We start from the raw sequence: 20,099 nt of genomic DNA on the forward strand, positions 1-20,099 counted from the left end.
AATCAGTAACAATTAGTAGGAACTTATCTGATAAAAGCAGGCCTGAAAATTCATAATTTCTGTCTAACATCATTATGAATACCTTTATGGTAAATGGCCACTTGTATAGTCCTTGTATCCAAAGCGCTTTACAATGTTGCTGCTCATTCACCCATTAACACACACATCGGTGGCGGTGGCTGTCATGCAAGGTGCTCACCTGGCCCACTGGGAGCAACTTGGGGTTCGGTGTCCTGCCCAAGGACACTTCGACACACTTAACCAGGAGGGACCACTGACCCTGTGGCTCGTCAACAACTGCCTTACCAACTGAGCTACAGCTGCCCGTTTATAACAGTAAATGAATCTGAAAATTATGTCAATTATACTGTATAGACGTGAGATGCATGAGATCTGACCAAATTGGTAACTTTAACAGTACAGGATTGTTTGACAGTTGGCACTGTTCTCTACAATCCTTAATAAAATACTACATGAGGGAAAAGCTTCTGAGAAAATGGTGTCCACATTCAAGAGACATATGTAGATTCTATGCCGAGACGACAATGTTGAAACCACTCTGGAAGCTGGCAGTGGCCACTTTATGTTAATTTTTCCTTTAACTTGTCATCTATACATCATCTGTACATTCAGTCCTCACTGCAAGACATATTAGTATGTGTAAAGTCAGACTTTAACATGAACTCCAACATATTGACCATTATCTGTTCCAGTAGTAGCTGCACCTTACACTGACTGCTGTTGGGGCCAATGAGTCTATGGCTAACCTACAGGATGAAGGTAGGGGTCCTAGTAAAGTCAGAGTGGAGCAGAGGAGAGCAGGAGTCTAAGCCAGGCATCCCTCTGTGTTCCATGCCTGCCCCAGGGCCAGTGCTAATACAGCACATAATGAGCAAATTGCTCCTAGCTGCCGCTCCCATAGAGACGTTAATAAAGGCAATTAGAGGGAGCAGCTGGGGAGGGGCTGGAGGTGAGAGGATGTTGTGAATGGTGGTTATGCTGGCAGTGGTGGAGGACAGAGAGAGATTGCCTTAAGGGGAAACATAGTAGGAGATTGTATGTGGACATAGGTGGAGGTGAACACACCGTACTGAGCTCGTGCTCTCATCCCCCCCTCTGCATCGCTTCTTTCCTCTATGCACTTGTCCATCCCCAGTGGTGGCTGTTCCATTTGGGCCTCGCCTGACTGTGGGTGATTTATAGCTCTGCAGCGCTGTGGGGCCACTGTGGTGCTCAGCTGCTCCACATCAGCATGGGGGGACAGTGCACTGCAGTGCAGCAAATCCACTCATTAACCTGAGCCCAGGCACAACCACTGTCTGCCTGAGTCACAGCCAAGACAAGGGAGAATAAAGGAGGACCAACAACTTACTCACCTGCAGGTGAACCCACTCACATGCACACAAACTGCCTCAATAGGATGATATTAAAAACACATACACACATTTCAGAAAAGTTATCCACATATATCAATCTAACTCGGATTAAACAGATCTTTGAAGATCTTTAAAATAAACAGACACCTAAATAATTTTAGAACAAATGGGAAAAATCAGTGAGCACCATGTCTGCCCCAGAAACTTGTTAAATGTACCAGAGGTAAATGGATGCATCCCAGAATTGCTTTCACAATTACAGCTAAGCCAAACCGAAGGAAATCGTCTGCCATTTCTCTTCAACAAAAATAGCATCAAGCGTTGAATTGCTCATCGGTTGTTTTTACTCATCACAGGCCTAACTAAGCTTCTTCTGTAAACATGATTAAATACAGTAAATGAGGACTTATGTGAAAATCCACTGTACATGGGGCCTGCAAGAAAATCCCCCTCTAGATGCTGGTAATACGTTTTAAGTTGTGAGGAATGTTTACAGGCATGCACATCATAATATGTAGGTTAATATATACTGTAATTAAAAATCCCATTAGTCTTTACAGCATCTGCATCAAATTTCAAAGTGATGTTTAAGTAGAGATCTTTAGGTTTATTATATTATCGGGTTTATCATACATCCTCGTACACTGCCAGGTCAGTAGGAGGGAGATATTCATCACGAGGAGTAGACTGCTGCTTCGCATTATTGGAGGAATTCAACCCTGCAGTATCCAGGCCACGTTGATCCTGGCGTGGAGCTAACATGGGGATGAGTGGGGCTATCAACTGTCTTTTTATTAAAGAAAGAAGGGCGGCAGTGGGATTTAGTAGTGTTTCTAGTAGAAAGTGGGATCAAACATAAAGCCGAGCTGCCCACCCAGTCGCCATCGGTTTGGGTGGCAGGAAATAAGCTCTGATCCACCATTTTATGATGCACAGCTGTAGGGCTGCAGGTAGGGCAGGGGAGAGGGAAGAAAAAAGGCCAAAAAAATGTAACCTTATTGGGCAGGACTCAAAAAAGGACAAAAGTGCCGCTGGGAGAGGCAGTGACTGAATTTAGGCAGGAGGAGAAGAAATGAGGCGAGACATTAAAGATGACGGAGATGATAAATCATGCCACAACCCACAAAAAATTATGGCATGATACAGTGAGTCAAGATGCATTTGTGTATGACAGACAGATTTTGCTGCAGTTATCCTATAGGAAACAGACTGAAACATGCTGCTTTCCAGGTGCACTTCTGAGCACAGCAGAGTGCAGATAACAGATAAGAGTGGCTGGAAGTAATCTAGCAATTGCCGTTCCTACTGCTCTTTTTGGCTAGGCCTGAAGCCGAATCCCTGGATTCCCAGCCAGAGAGGTGCTGTGCTAACAGGTCTCCACCATCTCACATGCTAAGATTTATGAGTGAACAAAGCCAGGGCGACACCCTGTGACATATGGCGCAAGTCTTCATAAAGGGACAGGGGCTGTGGCTATAAGGGTAAACAAGATGAATATCTCCCCAATGTCAATACGATTTACACGGCCAACGCACGGCCACCTGTCTCCCAAACAAATAAGAGCGGAGATTTATGACCTCCTCCTGGTGGCTCCTTCCGTCCTCCAACATGATATCACATATGTGGGAAAGCACCAAAAAAAATACTCACAGAAAAAAAAATGAGTTTGTTACATAAGTAATATCACGGCCAGTCTATTTAATTTTGCAACTTAGAGAAGAAGCTTGATACAAACATGCCCACACGCGCGCGTGCACTCCCCCACAGAGGTCAAAGTAGGAGAGGAATCACACTGTCCTCTGTCAAGTTACAAGGTGGATTTGTTTTTATTTTATAGCCATTTTCAGCTGATGAAGAAGGAGAAGGGGACAGTGAATGAGAAAAAGTCTAGGTGAATGTGTAGACATGACACAGCAGAAAGTCAGAACGTCTGCAGCAAAGCCCAATATTTCATCTCTCACATCAGCATTCAAGACAAGTCTCAGGCTGGAAACAGACAAAAAGGACCAAGGACTTAGCAAAGGAAGTGAGGACAGAGGAGAAGTCACAGAGAAGCCCACAAAGCATAAAACTATTAAATCATTTTTCCATCCAACGGAAAAAAATAAAAAGAAATAAAAGCTGCAGCTGACATTTCACTAATAACACAAACATAAGCGCTGACACAAAAATGTGTTTCACTACTCATTAATCTGTTGTTTCATTTTTGATGAACTCATAGTAAGTCAAAAATAATGACTATGCCCAACACAGATTACAAAAAATGATTGACCTAACAACTGTGATGCTTATTTTCTATGATTCTGAGTCTATTTGTTATATGTATTGAAAATAATGATGGTTTCTCCTCGCATGCTTTTTGCCAGAGTGCAATGGCACAACCACAATGTGCATAAGTGTTATCTGCTACTGTACCTATGATGTTATCCATGAGTAAATTCAAGTACACCAGCCAATCTACAAAAAAAGTACTGCTTGGATATATTTGAGATTCAATAATCTCCTGAGGAAGAAGAAATGTGCTTCAGAATGTGTGAACATTCTCTTGCTCTTATTGGACTGTGCTAATAAGGGAAGATTTACTTCTCATAATAGACTACTGCAATATAAAATGTCACAGACATGTTCATTTTTACGCAACAATTGTATTCAAATGCTCCAACATGTTTAAACACTAGCAATTGCTCGGAGAATTTGCCTGTGATACTTTGTAATTAACATGATGCTACAGTAAAATGATTTTAAACATTAAACATGAAGGCAAAATAGTACAAAACAAAAGCCCCCACTCAGTCAACACAGACGCAGAAACCACACATAAAAAAGTCTAATGCCCTATGGATAACTTGACCCCCTACAACTTGAGTTTCCTGAATTGCAGTTCGATCTGCGATTCATGCAGTGTACATGGTCTACATTTGAATTTGTGACTTGTTTACTGTGGATGTTCTTACTGCACATCCAATACCCGCAGTGTGAGTGCTGCAGTCACATATTGATTTGGATTTCAGCACACTGAACGCCTCACCTGGAGATGCTGTCTGAGCTGGGGCTCGCGTTAAGGGATACGTGGTCACTCTTCTCTGCAGGCATCTCTGAGGCCGAGGCTGATGATGACTGAGATGATACAGATTCGTTGCTGCCCATTGATGTCTCATCTGCAGCTATGTTGAAAGTATCTTCTACTGCTGACACAGTGTAAAATAAATGCAGCATTCCTTTAAATTAATTACATCTTTTCTTTTTTCTCTGTAAAAGGATTCAGCCTATTCCAGGTAGCTGATGATCACTTTCCTGATAAAACAGCTGAATAATTTATAAATACATAAGGCAACGCGGCCTCAGCAGGGGACTTTATAAATCAAACTCCTGTCAAAACAGTTGAGACTTACTACGAAGTTATTATTGTTCATAATAATACACTTCTACAGTCATAGACAGCAACCTCAGAAACACAGGGGACGTCCAAGCTCATACATTTCAGCTTAACTGTCAAATAAAGATCCTGCTTTGGGGAGATTGGAAAGGCACTATTCTTTTGGACAATTTCTTCTCTTTTTCCCTAACAAAAACATATCAAAGCACTTAAACCAAAAGCCCTCAGTTAATTAAGACTGAACTGAATTAGTACTTGGCTGGTAGCCTAAATCTCAATGAATGTATCCCATAAAAGATGATGAAGAAATGTATGTATTTTAGAGATTTACACTATTTATATATTACTTCACTTTTCACACTAAGAATTTCTTTATTTTATGTCTTTAAAATGCGTTTGGTCACATCTGTTTTTTTAATACTTGTACTTCTGTTTTAAACAAAAAGGATGAAGCCTCTTTAATATTCTCTAGTGAGTCTCTGCCAACATTGTTAATAATTTGTCCTGCTCCTTCTGTTTTAAGAAAAAAAAACCTTACTGTAATTTTTAAGATTTAAAATGAATGAAAGCACTTTACATATTAATATTAACAGAATTGTAGTGTGGCCATATTTTGGAAATAGCAATGTAATACAGGGCAATAACTAGGTAATAGGATAGTAATAGTAATATCTCTGTAGTAAGCAAGTATCACAAAAAACCTAATAGCTGTTACATTAGCAATGCACACTGTAAAAAAGAAGCATTCAAAGTACCAAAACTTTTCAAAGAGCAACTGTGTTTAAATAGATTTAAGTTTAATACAATACAGTCCCATAGCTACCAGTCTAGCTACCAAGCTAAATCGCTGAAGAAGAAAAAAAAGAAAAGAAATAATATATACGAAATAATAAACACGTAGTATAATTATCACCTTTCTGACAGTTTTGACCTAAAAAGTGAGAAATTATAACGCTTTAAAAGTAAACTTCATGGCAGAGCCACTGTTTTGGAATGCATTCAACTGCACAGGTGGTCATAATTTTATGCCTAATCAGTGTATACAATCATTCTAATTGTAACTGATCCTATACTGACTTGATTTTTTTCACTATTTATAGTAAACTGTGAAATTACACAGGTGCTCATGTATGCACTCTTACCGTTCTGAATGTCCAGAGATTGTGGATTGTACACAGCCAGGGGCCGATTTTGTCGACTGAGCCTCTTGGACTGCCTTGTGGGAGCAGAGACTACTGCGGCCTCAGGTGAAGGAGGACATGACTCGGGAGCATCTGCAAAGATCTGAATACAATGTAAGTAAGCCTCTTCCAAGACTAAATGCACAGACTCCAAGAATGTTGAGCTGCAGTAACATGTCCTCAACTGATTTGAGTCTAGTGAACAGGCTTGAAACTGAGAAGCTTTATCTAGTGGGTGATGAATGAAAAAGGCCATTTGCAGCCACATCGTGTGCTCCTGGGGAAAACTGAGCAGCTCATTGATATGACACTAAAAACTGCAAGTGAAAATGTTTTTGTTTGTGCCAAAATAAACAAGAGCAGCTCCACATGTAATGCATTCACATCCCATCCAGAAATCTTGGTCTAAGTTAAGGTGACATTTCTGCTCAGAGAAACTGACCCACTCTCTGAAAGAGTGGAGAGTAAAGTAAACAGGGTTTGGGCTTGAAGAGGGCTGGCCAACTGGCGCTGCCTGTTTACACCGGGCTGTGTTTACATATAAACTTCAGATGTGGAGTTAAAAGAGAATAGAGCTGCAGAGGAGAGGAAATCTCAGCAGAGCCTCAGAGAGGATCACAGATGACGAGAGGAGAGATGCAGGAAAGAAGGAGAGACAGAGAGAGAGACAGAGAGAGAGAAAGAGACACACAGAGAGAGAGAGAGAGAGAGAGAGAGAGAGAGAGAGAGAGAGAGAGAGAGAGAGAGAGACAGAGAGAGAGAAAGAGACAGAGAGAGAGAAAGAGACAGAGAAAGAGAAAGTGAGACAGAATGTGAAGAGGAGAGGCAGACAGAGGAGGGGGCATGAGAGAGAAAGTTTTTAGGAGAAAGGCAGATAGAAAAAGTGAGAAATCTGATATGGCTGAGAGTTTCTGCTGCTTCTCTCTCCCTCTCGCCTCTCTCTGCAGATGGAGGTGAATGTAAAACAGAGTCTACTTGGTATCTGGGGGTATCAACAGTCTGGAGTGGGACTCAGCTGTGAGGAAAGTTAATGCCTGTCTGTCTGTCTGCTCAACTTTTCCCCTGCTCTAACATGCTGTACTTTCCAAAATGCTCTTGCTGCATTCTAACACTACATCCTTTATCACCTGGACGGTGTTGGTAGTCTCCAAGACTAGCAGTATACACTGTGCTGCTGGTGTTATTTTAGCACATTTGTATCCCCTGTTGGTGTTCACCCCGCCTCTGTATTCTCTCACACCCCATTTTAGATTTCTGAGCATGGGTAAAGATATTCACAACACTTATCTTCAATTTAATGAAGCTAGATAAAAAAAAAAAAAAAAGATCCTGGTTTAGTGATGTTATAAAACAAATCATTATCAATTGAAATGTATTTGAGCAAAAATAGGACTTTCAGTCATAATAAAATGTATATGACTGCCTACAGAATAATCAACCTACTCCAAATATAGAGAATACCATGTGTTCAACCCTGGTATAAGCACTTGGGGCTCCCCCTATTGACCAGATCGAAACATTCTATGACATTACACTAGTGCCAAAACACTAGCAACTGGGTGAAAGGTTCGCTATGCTTTGGGTTTAAGTTGTAAGTGGCATATGTCTCATTATCTGATAAATTAATATCTGCCCAGTACGTTTTTAGCGCAAGCAATAAACATACACTATATCCAAGTAGACAAAATACCCATTTCTTAACATGATGCTTTTCCATTGCTAAAACTTCTGCTTGAAGCAGCAGACTTTAAGTTGGATTAGGCAAGATTTATATGTGAATATATGCAAGTCTAAACTGCCTTAACAAACACCTACAGAAGAGAAAAGCATCACATTCACTCTTTGCCCAAATAAACTTGTGATGTCAGGTACAGCGCAGCAGGTGCATTTCTCTGCCAACAGAAACTGCCAAATCGAAACTTAAGAGCAAATACAAAACCTCACAACAATAGTGGGAAATTGCTCAGTGCAGAGAAAGTAGGACTTACAAACATCAGGTCTTATGCTTTGCTTGCACATTTATTATCTCTCAGTGGTAATTACACACCACCCAGGTTGGCAAACAGAAAGGTGCTGTGTGTTGCTTACTGATGTCATGTCACCTGATTCAGGTTTCATTTGGTGCGATCATTGTAAATTGTGCTGCCTTGTGTGGATAGGCTTCGGTAAATAGTTGCCTATGACAAGTGGAAACAAAATGTGGCACTGACAGAATGAATCATGAGTACAGTCCGTGCACATACATTTTTTGCAGTTCAAAAACAATATAAAAGAACGAAGACTGTTTTCTCCATTCCTGTGGACATGCTGCTAATTGCTGCCACTGGAAGTTACAATGCTATAACTACACACTTCCACAATTCAGGGAGTAATCACTTTCCCATGTATTACTTTGTGACAGTACAGTCTATACTTCACTGCATGTTTAGTAAACCCAGATATAATTGTTACCTTTTCGTGATGTTCAATGAGGATTTCCACCACAATGTTTTGGAACTTGAGATCCATGATGGCAGCGACAGTCTCCTCCTGTGGCCTCATTAATGTTGGGCCAAACACCACGCCCAGGTTGGCCACAATCATCAGATTGTGTGTGCTGTGGGCTGCCACTCTGAGGAAGATAACAACTAACATTAGAGATGTTTTACTCCAGTTTATTAACTCCACTTCACAAACAAGAGGCACCACGGTGGTAGAGTGGCTAGTGTTGCTGCCTCACAACAAGAAGGTAACCAGTACGAACACATGTGCTGGCTACAGCCTTTTTTTTGTATGTTCTCCCTGTCTTTTATGTGGGTTTCTTCCAAGTACTCCGGTTTCTCTGATTAATTGGTGAGTATAAATTGTGTGAATGGTTGTCTGTCTCTATGTGTGGCCCTGTGATTGGGGGGGGCTATACAAATGTAGGAGTTTTATGATGTTAGCATCAAATGTCTCGGATTCAGGAACTGGAGTACATCATTTACTAATCAGATGGTTGGTGGTTTAATCTCCAGCTCCACATGTCAAAGTGTCCTTGTGAAAAACACTGAACTCCAAATTGCTCCCCTAGCATGATAGTTTGCTGCGATTGGGAAGTGAAAATGGTGAAGTGCTTTGGATAAAAAACCCCATAACTAAGGGGCTTAAACAGGGATGGCTTTGTTTCTGGCAAGATGGCAACCCCACAATTTCACAGCAAGTTAAAAACTCAAGATGCTTCAATCTTGATAGATTACTTTGAACCACCTTTATGTTTCTATGTAATTCTTCTTGGTTTTTCTCATTTAATACCATTCCTGCTGACATTCATATATGGTCATATTAAAAAAAGTGAAATAAAAACAGGTCAGGGCCGTTCTAAAAGATAGTATTTCAATTGAGGACTAATCAGTGCTATTAAATCTCTTCTACATCCATTTCAACACTAGGGTACCTTTGGTAGATGAAATAAAGTTCAGAAAAGTAGAGAAAAACCTTTATTTAAAGAAAAAGTTATATGAGCAGGTGAAGAGATTTCACACTAAAAATATGATATGCGGCGCATCTGGAGAGAGACAGTTTAAATAGCTTCAAAGGATGCCTTTGAAGACAAAACATTGGTGACAACTCACATTTATAACATCTCTGAAACCATTTCAGATACGAGTGTGAAATTCTGGCTTTGCTTCCTTTCCCTGCAGGACATGCACACACGCCAACTTCAGAAAAATATTCGAGTCTCTCCAGTCTGGAGAATTTCACGCTGGATAATCCAAATTCAATTTCAATAGTGCTGCCTTTTTACCAGAGCCTGATTCTGCAGCGGGTTTCTATGAAATAAGATCCACCAGACTTTCACTGCCTCAGGGAAGAGGGATTATTTACTTATCTTCAATTTGCTCATATTTAGTTTATAAAAAGCTTGCTGAGGTAAAACCTTGTAATGTTTGCTAACATTATTTCTTAAATCTTTCCTCCTATCTAATCTCACAAATGGGAGTGCTGCACAATAGAAGTCCATCCAGCGTGTTTAGAGTAGTCTCAAGAGAGGGCTTAATTTGAGTGGTTCTTTCACTGGTGGGCTTCAGAACAGTGTACTGAACAGGTATGTGGCCTTCTCAAACCTCCTTCAACAATTTTAAATACATGCCATAATGACCTACGAAAAGGCAAAAAGAATGTTAAGATGCTAGCAGGATTAATTTTCTTAGCCAGCAGTCACGGAGTAGACAGAGAAGAGATGGAGTGACAGCAGGGAAGGGGGAGTGAAGAGAGTGGGAGTGAGGGAGAGAGAGAAAAAGCATGTGGAGTGAGAATGAGGAGACAGACAGGAAGAGCAGAAAGAGAGAACTGAGAGAGAAAGAGGGGGTGGAGATTGGGTGAACTATGACCAAGGAACACTCACTTGGCCAGATGCTTCATAAGCAGCCCGAGGACTTGTCGATTCCTCTCCGGTAGTTTGTGGACCAGGCAGTGAATGGCTTGGATGCGAGACTCTGGACTACCGCCCTCTGTTCAAATGCAAAAGAAGCCATCCACTCACATTAAACTACAAGGAGTTTTTTGTGTTTCTCAGGTAGTAAAAGAGTCAACACAGCTGAGACTGAATACTGTACAACATTAGCAAATAGCAGATTCAAATAGGTGATGATACGTTACATCCACGGCTGGCCTTAGCTGTGAAAAATCACACACCAAATCAAATTATTTAGGGGAAGAAGAAATCGCTTATTAACTTAAAAGCACTAAAACAAGTTTTTGACATGCAGGAAAATTTAGCAATTTGAGCAAAGTCATGGCCTTCTACCCCCAAGTATAAGTTAAGCTTTAGAAGTTGATACATTTTAGTTTCAATAAGTGAGAAAGAGGTGTGATGGTGATATATGGTGTAAAGCTTCTCAGAATTTGGCAGCAGGGACAACGATGCTGGCGGAGAAGATAGCTTTACATTACTGTCGCTACCGTATAAAAGGGTTGTGTTAAAACCCCCAAGATCATCTCTTAAACATTTCCTCACACATGGGCATCTGACCGCCCACACACACAAACACACACACGCACACACACACACACACACACACACGCACGCACGCACGCACACAAAATATCATTACTATGGGAACGACAAGGATTTAAACATGGAAAAAGCCTCTTATGGATGCTGTCATCCATCAAACAAATATTCATTGCTAATCCATTTTGTCCCCCTCGTTATGAGGGCATTGCGAGAGCCTGATAAAAATGTCAACCTGATCCAATTATAGCACTTGTTGTAATAAGACTCAAGTTTGGCTAGCTTTAAAAACATTTCATACAGAAATGATGCGTGGGTGAAAAAAAAAATTATTTTTGCCGTTCAAGGTCACTGGACAGTTTGGAGGCATGCATATTGCATGCCAGCATATTTAGCATTTTAAACCTTTCATCCCTAAATGAAATGCATTGTTTGGCCAAATATTTTTGGTGGCATATTAAAACATGAAAAATTATATAAAAATGTATACCCAGCTGTGGAATCACGAGTAAATGTTGCACAAAAGCCAAAAGTAAAAACAAATCAGCTGAAAGGCTCAAGTCGTTAAATGTCTAAGATTTATTATTACAAACATAAAATATTACAAACAAAATTTCTAGACTGCATAAAGAAACAACAAAGTTTAGTATTTAGGCGTTCTTCAGGTCATTTACAGTTTGATTTTTAGCTGGGGGCCAATGTAGTGAATATAAATGGACTGATACCCATGAACAGTATTACTGCTCTCACTTAAAAATTGCTAAATATGTTTAGTAAAGCATAAAGTTAGTAAAAAGTAATTTCTTTTAACTATTTTTCAATTTTTATTTTTTATTTTTGTTACTGATCAATGTCTGTTTCAGGCCAATACAACACATGAATATGCTGAAAAAAATCAGTTTTATGAACTGCGTACAAATGAAGTGGTGATACAGCAAGTGTCAAACTTACTTGCAGGGCTGATGAACTCTTTGTAAAGTCCATAGGTCATCAGTGGCTCAGGAAGACTCCTTCACAGAGGCCGTGAGAGAAACAGAGGAGGGTAGGGAGAGATTGGATGGAAGAGTGAGTGAGGGGGGACAGAAATAGCCAGCATACTGTTTTATAGGGTCTGCACACAGCAATGATTAATGTGGCCAGGCCAGGGGATGGAATTAGATGGTGCACGTGTTGAGATAACCAAGTTCATCTGAAGGTACATTCACACTGCAGCTGGCCAGTGGCCAAAGGTACTTAGCTTCAGAGGAAACTGAAAAGAATGACCCTGGTTTATTATAGCAAACTAGAGATAAAGTAAAATTCACGTCAGATCAACACTCAGCATGGCTTAATATAGGATAACAATATGGATATGCTATATTATCTGTTAAAAACATGAGAATATGTTTCAGTACATGTGCATCCAGCACCTATTCAGTGAAGAATATGTAGACACAGTGGGTTATCTGAGCACAGTAAAAAATATAAAATAATAATACTTGTTCCAACACTGGCAGATTAGAAAGAAAAAAACACTTTGATGCTGGAAATAGAATATTCCGATTATTATTTGGATAGTGTGTATATAGGCAAATATAGAATGCAAAAGTCATTATAGTAACTCCAAATTTCAACTGACAGCTCATCTAGCTGAGCCATCAGAAACAGACATTGCTGCACATGACTGTTTAGAGGAAAGGACGTCTTTTACAACACATTTCCTTGGTTCCTCTCTCATTGGGCCTTTCCCTTGAATCCCCCCATGCATATAACACAAGGAAAAGATGTGAGTAAGGGGAAAAAATGTGCTTATACAGTAAGAGACCCACTGTTGACCCTACTGAATAGGATTTGCCATTTATAGTTGTTGATATATAACTGTGTAGCTCCCTTACTGTTATATAGCACTGGTTACTAGCATTTTATAGGACTAGGACTAGGATGGTGGCACTTAGAACGAATGAATGAATGAATGAATGAATGAATGAATGAATGAATGAATGAATGAATGAATGAATAAGGACAATATTTAACATTATTCCATTGTTCCATCATTTCATATAGTCACTCAGACAAAGAAGGAATCCATTCAACAAAATAATAGGAATAATTAATTATCTGACTGACTTACAGTAGGAACATGACTGTTCAGATTTATTGTGTTGCAGTATTAGTTTTGTTTGTGTGTGGGTTTTTTCTTACTGTGTTTTTTACAGAAAACCAGAACATTTCAAACCTGTGTTTCAGTAAATACAACTTTGCCTTAATTTAAAAATTTAAATAACCAGTGCCAACTCAATTTGTTTCTAACTGCACATGTTTACAAAAAGCTAATTGGCATTTAAATGAAACTGCCTCAGCTTCTTCCAGCCAAACTACATTTTTAATCTTTGAACTTCACCCACACTATCTGTCAACCTGGAAGGAGCTGGTGAATGTGGAACAGGCATACGGTAAGCAATGTGACCTCGCAAGGAGATAATTATACAAAGGCACTTTGCATAATTAACTCTTATCCATTTTATAAAAGACAGAGTCGACAATGGATGAAATGTTTCATATTCAAGTCAACAGAGGGGCTCTATCATATTTATCAAAAGAGATGGTTTTAAAAATTATTCAGAGCCCTTCACTTATTGCTCACTTCACTTTGTCATAGATTTATTTTTAAATGGAACAAATTGCCCTTTTGGCCCATGCATCTACACTCAATAACCCAGAATGACAAAGAAAATCTTTTTTTTGACATTCGAGCATATTTATTAATGATTAAGATTTTTGTATGACCAACTATGCACCAAGCACAGGTGTCTCTGGAGTAGTCAAGTCATGGTACAGTCTCTGTTTGCATCAATACAGGGACAGATAATTATGAAAGTTAATCTATTAACTCAAAATGTGGTAATTCATTTTTTGTCTAGTGTAAAATTGATTAATCTTCTAATGTGTGTGTCTTTCATCTCACTAACCCCCACCTCAAATAAAGCTTGAGTGCACTTGTTATTGTCTTTATGTCCCAGTCCTCGCTGGTAGACAGGTCCACTTCAATGCTCTTCTCATCTAAATGAAACACAATCAAACAGCAGGTCATTACAACAGAATTAAATGACTAAAAAAAATAGCACAAAGCTCCAACTAAATATTGATTTTATTTTATGCATAGTGAAAGGCTGTGCATGATTTTCGTGGGCAGTCTACAAAGTCAAAATAAGCAATATAAATATGTGACTTGTAATTAGTCATATGAGGATAAAAGCATTGCTACTAGCCTTGGGGGTCGAGCCTGGCCCCAGTGGATATGGCAGGAAGTTACAGGTTCTGTATAGGGCTGCTGATTTTATACTCATTACAAGTTTAATTAATCCCTTATTACTTTAGTAGCTCCACAGGGACTATAGTCAGGGGGCTTTAGTCACACCTTAAGTAACCTCCGATGAATTACTGAGAATGTGGAGGTGCAATGTGCCAGTGAAGCATCCTGAATCAAACACGTGTACTGTACAGCACCCAGGTAACTACGTGGCTTTAAGATTTAAGCTTTGATGGTAGGTGCTTGGTCTGTTACTGGGAAGTTAAGTTACTTTGGTTTCATCTGCATTATGCACTCACTGCAGCCAGAGAGTGAAGCTGGGGAGGACTTTGCATTTCTCTTGCTGCTCTGCCTACGAAATGCTAATGTCCAATATTAACTTCTGAAAGCAGATGTTTTCGTGGAGTTTTTGCAGCCAAAGGTGTGCCTCTGTGTGTGAGGTTAGCGTGGTCTGCACAGGCTCTGTGGTCTGCTGTAGCACAAACAGGCCTGACTTGGTTTTAGGTCAGGGACATAAAACAGAATGTGGTCTGTAGTAACATTCATCATGAGACTGCAAATCAATCAGAAGCAAATTTAAAGGTTTAATTTTTTGTTATTTTAACAATTTTCTATCTACATTAAGCCAGTGTAATGTGAATTTTGTATTGTGGCTAAAGTAAAATCTTCAGGTGGCACTTTTTCGCGAGTGCAGGACCACCACAACAGGTCCACTTGTTGATTTGGCACAGTTTTCCGGATGCCCTTCCTGACGCAAACCTCCCCAATTTCTACCAGGCTTGGAACCGGCACTGCACTGCTGGGGATGGGAATGGGAATGGGCTGTTGGGGGTTCAGTGTCTTGCCCAGGGACACTTTGACATGTTGTTGGGAAGAGCAGGGTGTGAACCTCAGTCCCTATGGTTGCTAGGCACTCTACCAACTTAGCCCACTAAAATGCAGAAAAACTTTTTTCCATAAAAACTATTAAGAATGAATTTACTGTGAGAAAACAGTCTAATCTTCACAAACATTCAACTTTCATGTGTGAAACTACTGAAATTCTGTGCTGTGAGATAAACTGGACAAAGACATAAACAAAAGCATAATTGTGAATTGAAATGCATAATTGTGTGGTGCATGACGTGCAGAATGGTAACAAAATTTGGGGGAAAAAAAGAGTAAGAGTAAGTAAATGTGCCAAGAGTAGTGACTTCCAGCCTTTTATTGTTTGTACTCCTAATGTCTACCTGCCACATCTTGTCACTAGTTGCTGATTGAATATAGGAGTTATGACCAGTTTTCCCAAAAAGCATTTAGAAGAAATAAATTGGAATTCAGACAACAAACAAGCCAAGATTAGAGGAGAGTCTTTGCTTTGCTATTCTTTTAATCCTGTTGTGACCCCTTTGATTTGTTTTTTGACCCTTTGTTGGGATAATAACCCAGCCTGGGCTTACCACATAAGCTAAATCAGTAGACAGCCCCAATATTTAGATCCTGAACACAAAGGGCCAGTTGACTTGGAAAAATAGGGTGTTCAACAAAGTGGGAAATGTTTCAAGTAATTTGAGCGAACTAACCATTTAAAGTCGTCAAAATATTGCGTTTAGTAAATATTTTATTAAAAAAGTACAAAACAGCAAACTTTTGCAGCATCTTTTGGGCCCTTTTGAGTCATTTGTGAACATAGCATCCAGTGTTATTTATACACATGGTCATTTCTGCATGTATTGAGTAGTTCTTTCTCACAGCATTCCTCAAATTTGCCTCACGCTGCAATTACTGAACAACAAATACCGTACCACAGATAGGTCAGAGACAGAATAGAGCTCACTTTCACAGTCTTCTTCCTGTTATATTGTTGCCTGATATTCAATAGGTGCCATTCTCTTTGTTTCTACTGTAATACGATGGGAGACTCATTTTCTATCACTCTGTCCTCTCTGATTGGACCACGGCCATGTCGGTGGGTGAGCGAGGAAAAAGGAGGAGGAGTGGGAGGATCCAAAGTCTTTCTTCAGGGTTTTAAGCTAGCTTCACCCACACACAGAACTGTTGTATGCACGAAATGTTTGTGAATGTGTTTGTTTGTGTACAAGTAATACTACCTCTGTCACACATATTAGTCATTTAGAGGATAAAATATAAGTTACATACTGTACCGCTTGTACTGTATACTATGTGGTGAATCAGTATTTTAACATTGCATATATTAAAGTGAATGTAGTGCTGCATTTTTCCTTAGAAGTGTACAGCTTTAAAAAAAAATCTCTTAGAGTGCGGAAGCAGAGTGTTAATGGAGTGTAGAGCATGAGTTGGCAGGTTGAGAGGCTGGAAGGTTTTTGGTGAGGAAGCTGAGACAGGCTGGTGGCTGCCTGAGTCTGTTGTCATTCTAAACACAGAGCTGAAAGTGAGCTGGTGTCTGCTGGAGACAGGAGGAAACCAGAGAGCAGACCAGGAGCACTGGAAAGGACAGAGGACCAGCTCTATGGAAAAGGAGCTGAATGAAAAGCATTAAAGATAAGTGAGAAGCATAGAAGAAATCAAGTCAGGTAACTGACATGATATGACCGACACAAGCACGTGAGAGGCTAAGCAGTGTTAATAAAGCAAAACCCAGAGATTGCAAGGAAATGGATGCGAAAGAGCCTTTCTAGATTTCTAGGTGAAAACCAAATGAAAATAAGGCAAAGCTACAACCAGGCACTTGTTGCACTTTAGAGAGAGATGAGTCTGATGGGCTGAGTCATGGGCTGATTGTCACTTCATCTATTTAATATCACCCCTCAGACACATTCATTACATCAGCACATTTAACTAACTGGGGGCATCGTCCTATCACAAAGATAGTGCAGAACCATATAAATTAAATTTTTACTTTACTCAGCTTTTACCCAAACTTTCTAAGTGTGCAAATACAATATATGAGCAAAAAGGAAAGAACAAACTTTAACTCACCGATCATCAATGAAAGGAGTTTTTGGACCTTTGAGCTTACTCCAACAACTCTGTACAAGCCTTGATCATTAATACCTGGTAATTATGTAAAGAAATAAAACTTTTCTATGGTTACATTTTTCACAGGGCACATAACACACAAAGCAGATAATAAAAGCTAAGGTCATAACATCAAAAGCACATAATATTTTTACATTACTAAAGTGTATGAGCCATGTTATATCCCATCTTGCTGTCTCGTAAGCAACACTAATAAAAACAGACTGAACAGATCAGTGTGGTTTTGAAACTAATGTTACTGTAGCTTGTATGTGGGAAGTAGTTAAATTAATGTACAATTTAAACCTAGATCATTATGGCAGTTATCCATTTTCATAAAGTGTTATGTTTAGAGGAACTAGACCAAAAATTAATGATTTGGCTAAAAAAAAAAAGGTCAGATGGTAAGAATAAAAGAAATGTAACAAAAACTTTAGCGCTGCTGCCTGCAGCACTTGCCTATCAGGCATTTGTTTCAGTATTGAAGCAAGTCCGCCCCCTTGTGTACAGATAAAGAAATTGCACTCATGTCATCCTTTACCAGCAAGCACCTCTCATGTTAAATTTCCACCCCAAAATCACCTTGCACATTTCTCAACTGCGCTTTTTCATCTTTTTATATCTGAAACTCACCTCTTGTCTCGATGGCAGCGATGGAATTCCTTACAAAACTCAAACCCACATCATCCAGCTGAGCATCAACTGCAGGTGGAGGGGGAAAAAATCTTTAAAATGTAGTGTAGCATGGTGCTCATGAAACTCAAATGGTATCCTTTTACAGGCACCAAGTCTATTGCAGCAAGGGACTTACTTCCTCTTTCTTTAGAAAAGGTCCTCCCAAGATGGTGTCCAAACTATTAAAGAATAAAATCACACATTTACCATGTATTCTTATGTTTTAATGTTCAGTAGAGTGTATGTTATGAAGATAAACTGAACTTTAAAAAGTTCTATAAGAAGACAGTTTATAATATAGTATAGCAACATGTGTCATCATGTGAGTGGTAGATGATGACATATTAGAGGCAGCTGACTCACAGGTTCCTTTCCACCCATGGCCTGCATCCAAAACTTGTGGTCATCCTCTGACAGGGCTTGTACTGTTAGCACTGTCCCTGGCCTGCAATTGAGTCAGATCTTATTAGCATCAGGCAACATTTGGAAGGCAACATACAATATTACAGAGGAGGTTGTAAATGTCATCAGAAAAATAGCAACAATAACTAGCATTTATTGCTGGTAAAAAAAAACTCTGTGACAAATGCACCATAAAAAAAATACAGCAACTATAGACATGAGCCTTATTAGGTATTTCTAGTTGTTCATGAGACCTACAATCACATGGGACCAGATGGATATCATGTTACTCATCAAAGTCAGAATGTGTGGACTTGAGTATTTATTACAGGAGGGTGTGACAAATTCACCCAGCCAATGAGTCAGGGCAACTCCACTGTCCTGGCCTCTGCAATCCAAAATACAAACTAACAAACAGGAAGTATGTACTGTAGAGCTAAGATCTAAGTGTTAGAGAGTCGATAATCTGTTTTCACTGTGGCTGTTGTATATATGTGATATGTGAATATTTAACTGTAACTGTGTTTTTTTGACATAATGTAAAATAATACCTTCAGTTACCAAAATAATTTTGTCACATTTGCATTTGAGAAACAGTGTGAAGTGAAAATGTACCGATCTGTTATGTCGAGGTCTAGGCAGAACCTCCTGTCCAAAATGTCAGTTGTTTTGCGAACACAGGATTTGAGCGTGACAGACTCTGTCTCACCCTGAAAAGTGAGTAAATAATTTAACTAATCAGAATGCTGTAGTAACAAAACAAGGAAACAGCTTATCATTAACAAAAATAGTAGACGTAATTGAGCTCATAATATTTGTGTGCCATTTATAACCTATTGATGTGTTCAATGACTACTCACAATCTTCCCACCAGATCTGTGTTCAAAGGTCACCATGTGCAGGATCTTCTGCTCTTTGACAAATGTGCAGTAGCGTTTGACCCAACTTGAACCAAAGGGAGGTGGCCCTAAAAAAACAAAGCAGACAAGTGAGATAGATATTCAACAACTCGATCATAATAATTACGTCTGCCAGGAAAAATAAGTTTCCCAGAGCCAACATATACACTATCCCTACACACCATATACATTGTTGAGTAAGCAAAAAATGAAGTATATAGCAGTCAGCAGTTTCATTGAGGATCAAGCCACAATGTCAACTTGCGTCACAGAGTGGAGGCAGCATAAAAAACTAAAACTAGTCTACATCGCAGATCAATCACAGCTCCATAATTGTTAACATACGATCATAAGACCATATAAATAGTTCATACATTCCATCAAATCCAACATGGTTAAAATACCATATGAGGTCAGATAAATAGTTCATAAATATGATCATACATCAATTCATAAAATGTTATTAATTATATTTACAGAGTCTTTATTGACTTACTGTACTGCATGTTATGAGTGGGCGCAATATGAAAAGCTATTTTTAAACCCATTCAAACAATACAATGGTCTTACGTTTTTCCTGTACATAGAGGTAGCCTTCAAAACTGATGGGGCTTGTCTGTCTGTATTCTTGGGGTGCTTCCTTGATCCTCTTCATTAGCTCACACACCTCTGACCGCGTGCCCTCAAATCGATTCCTTGTCTAAAAGGAAAAGGAAGCAAACACACACTCCAGGAAGTCACTTCCTGATACTCAGAGGTTAGGTAGAATGACCCACCTAATGAGAGGCTGCTGCAAATAAAAACTAAAAACTTCCTTTGAAAGCCCCTTTACAGTCGTTATGAGCAATCAATTAAATAAGTATTGGAAAAAGTTAGGAGCTAACTGAACAAAGCAAAAGATGTAGCCCAGCTAGATGTTTTTTAATCAGGATTTAGTAGCTACTGTA

The 20,099-nt window shown here is 39.4% G+C and overlaps 1 protein-coding gene across 3 annotated transcripts in view; it reads right to left on the reverse strand.

Annotated features, from left to right (window-relative positions):
* Positions 1-20,099, reverse strand: part of arhgap10 (Rho GTPase activating protein 10) — a 41,442-nt gene that overhangs the window by 5,762 nt on the left and 15,581 nt on the right. For 2 of the 3 annotated variants that reach the window (XR_010913809.1, XM_067496555.1), the window contains exons 8-20: positions 19,723-19,852; positions 19,114-19,220; positions 18,869-18,963; positions 18,215-18,296; positions 17,988-18,030; positions 17,810-17,878; positions 17,138-17,212; positions 13,863-13,947; positions 11,860-11,918; positions 10,300-10,405; positions 8,385-8,544; positions 5,895-6,036; positions 4,405-4,564 (exon numbers count right to left, since the gene is read on the reverse strand). Coding sequence is in view for 2 of the 3 variants with exons in the window: in XM_067496555.1 (XP_067352656.1) it covers positions 4,405-4,564; positions 5,895-6,036; positions 8,385-8,544; positions 10,300-10,405; positions 11,860-11,918; positions 13,863-13,947; positions 17,138-17,212; positions 17,810-17,878; positions 17,988-18,030; positions 18,215-18,296; positions 18,869-18,963; positions 19,114-19,220; positions 19,723-19,852 (1,313 nt within the window). In the remaining variant the exon portion in view is untranslated. The remainder of the gene's footprint in view (positions 1-4,404; positions 4,565-5,894; positions 6,037-8,384; positions 8,545-10,299; positions 10,406-11,859; positions 11,919-13,862; positions 13,948-17,137; positions 17,213-17,809; positions 17,879-17,987; positions 18,031-18,214; positions 18,297-18,868; positions 18,964-19,113; positions 19,221-19,722; positions 19,853-20,099) is intronic. The other variant, XM_067496556.1, reaches the window with a different exon arrangement.

Source organism: Channa argus, chromosome 3 (genome assembly GCF_033026475.1).
Source record: "Channa argus isolate prfri chromosome 3, Channa argus male v1.0, whole genome shotgun sequence".
Lineage (NCBI taxonomy): Eukaryota > Metazoa > Chordata > Actinopteri > Anabantiformes > Channidae > Channa > Channa argus.